Below are 6,992 nucleotides of genomic sequence, written 5' to 3'. Positions count from 1 at the left end.
AGCCATAGCAACCGTCTCCCTCGCCCCGGCATTCCGCAGGCTGGGGTGGGTGCCAGCGCAGGACAAGGAGCTTTAACAGCTCCGGCGGACGGGGCCGGCGTGGCCAGCCTGTCCTCAGCCCGATCCCACCGCCCCGCCTGCTCCCCAGAGCCCCCCCTGGGTGCAGGAGCCTTGGGCAGGGGATGGGTGTGGGGCTTGGAAACCCCGATGGCCTCAAACCATCCTTCTGGGGCAATTTTGTCCCCACAATGGGCAGGCGGATGAAGGCCAGGAGCCCTGCACAGGGATGAGGTGCGCTCACCCCCTCGGCTTCCCAAGGGGTGCTGGGGGTGGTGGTCCTGCACGGCCCCCCCCCGGCACTGCATGGCAGAACCGTGCAGCAGCAGCACCTTGGTCCTGTACGGTGTGGGTGAGCAACGGGCTGCCTTGCGGGCTGCGGAGCGCCTCTGCCCAGCGCTGGGCTGGCTGGGCTTTACTGGGAGCAGTTAGAGTCCTACCAACACCCCCAAGGCCAGTGCTTTGGAGGGGATGCTCCCAGGGGCTGGCTTGGCACCGGCTGCTCAGCATCACCCCAGAGGGAGGGGGGCAGAGGGGCTTTTCCCCATCGCCCTTCGGTGCTTGGCCTGGCACAGCTGCTTTCCTGCCTTCATGGCCCCCCACTGCCCATGCTCCCCCCAGGGCCCCCAGGTGTTAGGGAAGAGCCATCCAAGCCCCAAGCGCTGGCTTCCCGCGGCTCTGCTCGGCGGTGCCGGACGGCTGCGTGTGCGGTGTTCTCTAGGTTACTGGTTTATTGAGCTCTTACAAGGCACTGCTTGGATCTGGTGGGATATGGTCACTGGGACCTTCTACTGTGGAGGGGGCTGGCAGGAGGGGACGGGACAGGACAAGGGCAGTTTGTGTTTGCTGTGTCCTCTGCAAGCCACCATGGAAACCCTCCGTAGTTTCAGATGAGACCTTTCTGGCACAACTCCATCTCCAGAGCGGCAACCCCTCTGGGGCTGGCTGAGTAGCCAGGATGGGAGGTACTGATGTCCTTGCTGGCCTTTGGGCAGAGGCAAGGTGGCCGCCAATGTAGCCACAGGGACTGGGGTTTCAAGCCCCATGTGTCCAGTGTGAGGTTTGGAGCCCGTGGCGCAGCCCCCTGCGCTGTCTCATCTGCTTGCTCCACGTCCAGACACGGGCACTAATGGCAAAACGTTTGGTCTTGGGAGGAGGTGGTGGATCGATCTCTACAGCTCCCCAGTGGCACTTAGCAAGGTGTGCCGAGGGCCAGGAGGGGTGGAGGGGACTCCCGGGGCTTGTCAAAGAAGATGGAGGAGGACATCTCCGTTTTGAGCTTGCTGTCAGCACTGCCCTCGCTGGAAGCAGTGTCGGGGCTGCAGCCCTCACAGCAGCAGCAGCAGCAGTCCATGAAGGCCTGGCCCAGGGGTCTGCAGAGGCACAGGAGCAGGACGGGCGTTACCGAGCACTTGAAGAATAGGAAGAACTGGTTGATGAGGTTGAGCAGGTCCAAGGTCTGCTTGGACATGTCGGGGGACATGTAGGCCACCACGATGTTGCAGACGTTCTCAGGGGTGGTGCAGAGCCCGTAGATGATGGTCAGCCCGATGATGGTGCAATTCAAGTGACTCTCACACTGGCTGTGCTTGGTCCCTCGGCACTCAGTCTTCTTCTCAGTGCCGCTGATCCTCCGGGTCACCAGCTGGCAGCTCACGGTGAAGAGAATAGGCAAGCAGAAGTAGCAACCAAAGTACCACCACATTCGAGCGTTTTGGTAGGTGAGCACCAGTGAGTAGACAGATTCGGGCAGGTTGGACGAGGGCTTCATGGTGCAATACTCTGTCACTATGCCAGACACGGGCGATGTGTCCTGTGCCAGCTGCCAGAGCAGGATCTCCGGCACCGACAGCGTCATGGAGCCCACCCAGATGACAGCCAGCTTGGCGATGATGGACTGGCACTGCTCAATGGGCCGGGCACTGGCCTGGGGGCTGGTGGCCGCATGGAACCTGTCGATGCCCAGGGCGCAGAGGCTGAAGGTGGTGACTCCCAGCGATGATACCTGGTGAGAGGGGAGGCAGAACAAGTGGGCCTTGCTGCAGAGACATCACAGAGGGCTTGGCTTTACCAGGCTGGTGGCAAACCCCTGGCTACCCAAGACCACAGCCCAGGACACTCCAAGGTTTTAGAGGGGACACAGCCTGTGGCTGCATCCCAGGGTTGGAGACACTTTCCTGTGACCCTGAAATAAAAATGTCCCATGACCTGTTTGTCCCTGCACAGCTCCCTTTTCTGTAGAAGGAAGAAGCTTTGCTGGATGTCTGTCTGTCCATTCAGCCAGGGTGGGAATAGCAGGATTGTCCCTCAGGCCCTTTCTCTGTTCTGCTTGGGTCTTGGAGAGGGAAAGCAAGGACTATCACACCCACCAGCACCTTCCCAGGGTCCCCAAGGTCCCCCAGCTGCCCCCGGCTGGCTTGTCCCAGCCCTGCTCTGCCGAGCTGCTGCCTACTTCCCGGACAGGCCAAATGAGTTGAAGGTGCTGTTGTCACAAACCAGCTTGGGGCAATTTCCGCTGCATTGAGAATGGCAGGAAAAACATCCCATTTGCCAAAGGGAAGAGGCCAAAGGAGACAGAGGAATTGCGGTGGCCCTGGGAGGGCTGGCAAGGCACCGAGGGTAACAATCAGCATTCATGGTCCTGGCCCCAGAGCTGCAGCTTTGCTCAGAGCCAAGTCCCACAGCCCTTGGCCAGGAAAATGGCAGAGTCACGTGCTGGTGTCCCCCAGCCCCATGGCTTTTCTGATCTCATGAAGCCAACAAACATCCCCTGTACTGAGGGACCTTCCCAGCACTCGGAAACCTCCCAGGGCTCTGCATGCCTGGGCAGAACCCTAAACAGGTCTGGCACCGTCCCCCCACGGTCCCCCCAGCCCTTTCCAGTGGTCCTGGGTTGGTCCCTTCAGTGTTGCAGAGCACAGGAGCTCATGACCAGCGCTGATGCCAAGCACCCAGCATCACTGCTGGGTTACGCGCAGCGGCGTCCCCTCAGACACAGCATCAGGGCACCAGCTCAGCATCACCCTCCCGCACCCAGCCCCGATGCCCGACATGCTGCTCATGTCCCAGCTCCTCTGCCCAATGCCCAGAGCCACCAGCACCCTTGCTCTGCCCCACAGCCAGCACCCAGCACACTTGCCCAACTCCCTGGTTGTCACCTGCGGCCCTTCTCTTCCCCCTGCACCCTCCTACAGGCTCTTCTCTCTCTCCTGGTCCCCTTGGTCCTAGCATGTAATTCAGACACAGCTGAGCATCCTTCCCCGCTGCCCTGGCAGGGATGCAGCTGGTACCACTGGTCACCCCAGGCACATCTCTGCACACCGCCTGGCACCAGAAGCCCACGTAGCCAGCTCTGCTCCAAAAACATGGCTTTGTGCCCCTCCCTGAGCATTTAAGAAGCTACCAAGTGGAGGGCAGAAGACGTGCACCTTTCAGAGTTCACCAGCAGCCTGAAACACTTGCACAGCCCCATAGAGAAAGGCTGGACACTAACTACTGGGCTGCAGACTGAGTCCCCTCTTGCGGCTGACTCTTCGCTGGGGATTTAGGTCTGGCCTGGCCATGCCCTCCCACCCAGGCTGAAGGGCCCCTAGTGCTGGGTCCCAGGTGGACAGAGAAGCCCTGAAGCCCCCTTCAGCCTTTGCTCTGGGGCCCAGGGGCAGGAGGGCAGGGCAGGGTGGGCGGCTGGGGTGGCAGAGTGGGAGCAGCCTCCTGGGGGGCACCACACCAGGACCGCGCTTCCCCCGGGGCTGGGCCATGCCCATCCTTCAGCAGCCCCAACATCCCGTTGACCTTCCTGCCTCCTTCGGGGACCCAGCCTGTCCCAGGGGCACACCGGTGCTGCCCCACCACTGCACCTGGAGGTGTCACCCCCAGAGATCCCCACAGGGACATGGCCAGGGAGCCCATGGGCGGCTCAGAGACAGGCCGTGGCAGACCCTTCTCACGAAGGGGTCTGGGCTGGGGATATCACCCTTCCTTCCTGTCCTCATCGGGGGTGTTGAGCCTGCCCGGGCAAACACGGGTCTACATACCTGCCCCTCTCCGAGTCCTCCTTCTGCCTGGCTGAGATGTCAGGGGCCTGAGGTAGGGGACAGGGATGGGGCAAACACTTCATTTAATAGAGGCTGGGGTGGGAGACCTCCAGAAATGAGCAGCTCCTGCTTGCGGAGCAGGGGAGACAGTGGGAGAGGCAGGGGCTGCCCATCTCCTCTAGCAAACACCACGTCGTCGTGCTGGTCTGTTACAGGCACGTTTAGGGCCGTGCCTGGCAGGCCAGCCAGCGCGCAGGTCCATCACCCCAGGCCTGTGCCCAAAGGACATGGTGGCATTGCTGGGGTCCCCTGCTGGGACTATGCACAACCAAAGCCACCCGACAACGTCCAGGGACCCCTACGCCTCTGCAGAGCCTGCGCAAAGGCACTGACACCCGGGAGCTGACTGTCACAGTGCCAGCGGGGGACGGAGCAGCAGGACAGAGCGGGAGCACTGGTGGCACTGGTGGCCTTAGACCTGGTCACCCCACAGCCCTGGCAGTGGGGGCCGTGCCAGCCCATCCAGTCCCACGTCTGCCCCCCCAGCCCGTGCTGGAGTCACCCCAACCAGCAGCTGCTGTGAAGCAGGAGAGGACAGTCCAGCCACCCAGGGAGCGGGATGCAGGCAGGTCCCGTGCCCGAGAGCCCTGCGGATCCCAGCAGAAGCTGGACTAGGGAGGGGGATGTTGGGGAGGGGACTGTGATGGGACATGTCAATGTCTCGGGGCCATTTCTTTGCCTGTAATGACTGAGCTCCCTGCAGCCATGAGCCATCCCTGTCTGAGTGCCAAGGCCTGCTCTCTGTTCCTTCCAGCTGTTATTCCTCTGAGCAGGCTTGCGTCTTGGTGATGGGCACAGACACGTCCAGCGATGACAGATGGCCAGGTCCCAACCCAGCATGGTGACAGTCCTGGGAGGAGCAGGGCTGGCCTGGGCATGGTGCTGAGAGGTGCCAGCGGTCCAACGCAACCTGATCATGTCCGGGGAGAGCGAGCGCAGCAGAGCCAGGGCCCTTGCGCACAAGCCATGGCCCACTGACCATGGGAGTAGGCACTCGGTGGGATGGGCAGGTTTTGAACCCTATCTGACCTGACCAAGCTTGAGAGGGTCTTGAGGAACCTGACACTGTCTCTGATCTCTTCCAACCATGTGTTTGCACCCTTCTTTGATAAACCGGGCTTTGGAGCCCAGGACAACGTGCATACGCAGGCTGGGTCTGTGGGCACGGAGAGGGGCAGGCTGATCCCAGCCTGGAGGTGGGACACACCACACGACATGGGTTTGTTTGCAATGCAAGAGCAGAACCATGCAAAACCGTGCTATCTGGGACGGTTTTGCTCATTCTGCCTTCCCCTTCCACCACAGTCCCTGTAGCCTTCTCAGAGGGTCCCCAATTCACCCTGAACGTGGCCAGCCCACCATGCGTGAGGCTTGAGGACAAGCAAAGATCTCAGGTTCCCAAATGTAATCCCTGGGCTCTCCTGCCCCAGTGCTGCTCAGCACTGCCCCACCTGCAGCCTCCTGTCCTGGCGCTGTCCTCAGCAGCCCACCAGGGCCAGTGCCAGGCCAGCACGCTGTGGGGCTGAGCCCACACGCTGGGGGGTGTCAGGCTGGGACAGGGACAGACAGATGGAGGGACCCCATGGACAGAAGTCCCCATGCTGGCTGGACTAAGGCGGGTTTCACAGGCTCTCCCCAGCCCTGGCAGTGATGTTTCTGGCTGCAGAGCCTGAGGAACGGCCCAGGGCAGAGGCAAAGGGAAGGTCAATATTGGGACCGTCCCTCGGCTCCTTGCTGTGCCCCACGATGGGGGTCTCTGGGGTACACAGCCCTTGCGGCAGGCCATGGCCAGCATGAACTGCCCCCAAAGCAAGAGAGAAGAGAGGAGATGAGTCCTTGAGCCCTCCAGGGCCCTGTGCAGCCCCTTACCTCCATGAAGGGCAAAATGCGACAGGACACGTCGCCCAGCAGCCTCTTCTTGGTGATCTCGTTGAAGATGACCACAGGCAGGCAGAAGAAGAGGATGAGGAAGTCCCAGAAAGCCAGGCTGGCCAGGATGGAGTTCCAGGCGCTCTTCATGTAGTAGTTGTGCCACACGATGCACATCACGGAGAGGTTTCCGATGATGCCCACTGCAAAGACGATGAGGGACAGGAACATCACAGCATAGGCGCTGTAGGAGTTCTCTGTCACCGGGTACAAGGGGTTCTGGATTTGCAACCGTTTGTCAGACACGGTGGTGAGGTTGGCTCGGGGTTCTGCCCCCTCCCCGTCGGTGGGGACCCCCTGTTGCTGCTCAGATGGGTCCGTGCTGGATGGCAGCAGGCCCTTGGTTGGGTGCAGGCTGGCGGAGTTGAGGGGCCGTGGGAACTCCACCCGCACCCCTGGCACGTACTGCTGCACTGACTTGGAGTCCTCCTCCGTCCCCCGGCGCAACCTCTCCTTCATCACCTGCACCTCTGGACTGTCCCAAGAAATCGTCCGCAGTGTCTTAACTCCATCCGCACGCCAGCCATGGTGGGTGCTGCCATCCCCAGCCCTGCCTTGCATCGCCACAGCCCCCAGCACCAGCAGCATCGGCAGCAGGAGGACAAGTGGCGTCAGAGAAGGCATGGTCCCCTCCGCACCCTCCGGAGAAAGCGTGTGGCGGGAGACAGAGCAGCCCCGAGCACAGGGACCCCGGGGCTGCGGGCAGCGAGGGAGCGGTCTGGAGGAGCAGCTGGTCTGTCCGGCTCCAGCCGCTGCTCTGGGCTCTCCGGAGAGCTCTGGGCAGAATATAAGCAGCGCTGGGAAGCGGCAGAGCCAGGCCCTCTGCTGGTCACCCACCCGCTCCCAGGGAGGCTGCCAAGCTCTCAGAGATGCGCCAGTGCCCAGGCCGGGCAGCTGCGTATCCCCTAGCAT

At 61.9% G+C, this 6,992-nt stretch overlaps 1 protein-coding gene across 1 annotated transcript; it reads right to left on the bottom strand.

Annotated features, from left to right (window-relative positions):
- Window positions 1-1,249: 1,249 nt before the first annotated feature.
- Window positions 1,250-6,704, bottom strand: GPR37L1 (G protein-coupled receptor 37 like 1). The gene is made up of 2 exons (XM_054181346.1): window positions 6,021-6,704; window positions 1,250-2,062 (listed from the first exon to the last, which is right to left on the bottom strand). The coding sequence occupies exons 1-2, from the start codon at window positions 6,702-6,704 to the stop codon at window positions 1,250-1,252; spliced, it is 1,497 nt and encodes a 498-aa protein (XP_054037321.1).
- Window positions 6,705-6,992: the final 288 nt, after the last annotated feature.

Source organism: Rissa tridactyla, chromosome 21 (assembly GCF_028500815.1).
Source record: "Rissa tridactyla isolate bRisTri1 chromosome 21, bRisTri1.patW.cur.20221130, whole genome shotgun sequence".
Taxonomy (NCBI): domain Eukaryota; kingdom Metazoa; phylum Chordata; class Aves; order Charadriiformes; family Laridae; genus Rissa; species Rissa tridactyla.
Note: the sequence above shows the minus strand (reverse complement) of the source record. Positions and strands in the feature narration are given on the sequence as shown.

Coding starts and splice junctions, on each gene's coding strand:
- GPR37L1 (XM_054181346.1), bottom strand. CDS start 6,704: ATGCCTTCTCTGACGCCACTTGTCCTCCTGCTGCCGATGCTGCTGGTG. Junction 2,063..6,020: donor GCATTTTGCCCTTCATGGAG/GTAAGGGGCTGC, acceptor CCCTCTCACCAG/GTATCATCGCTGGGAGTCAC.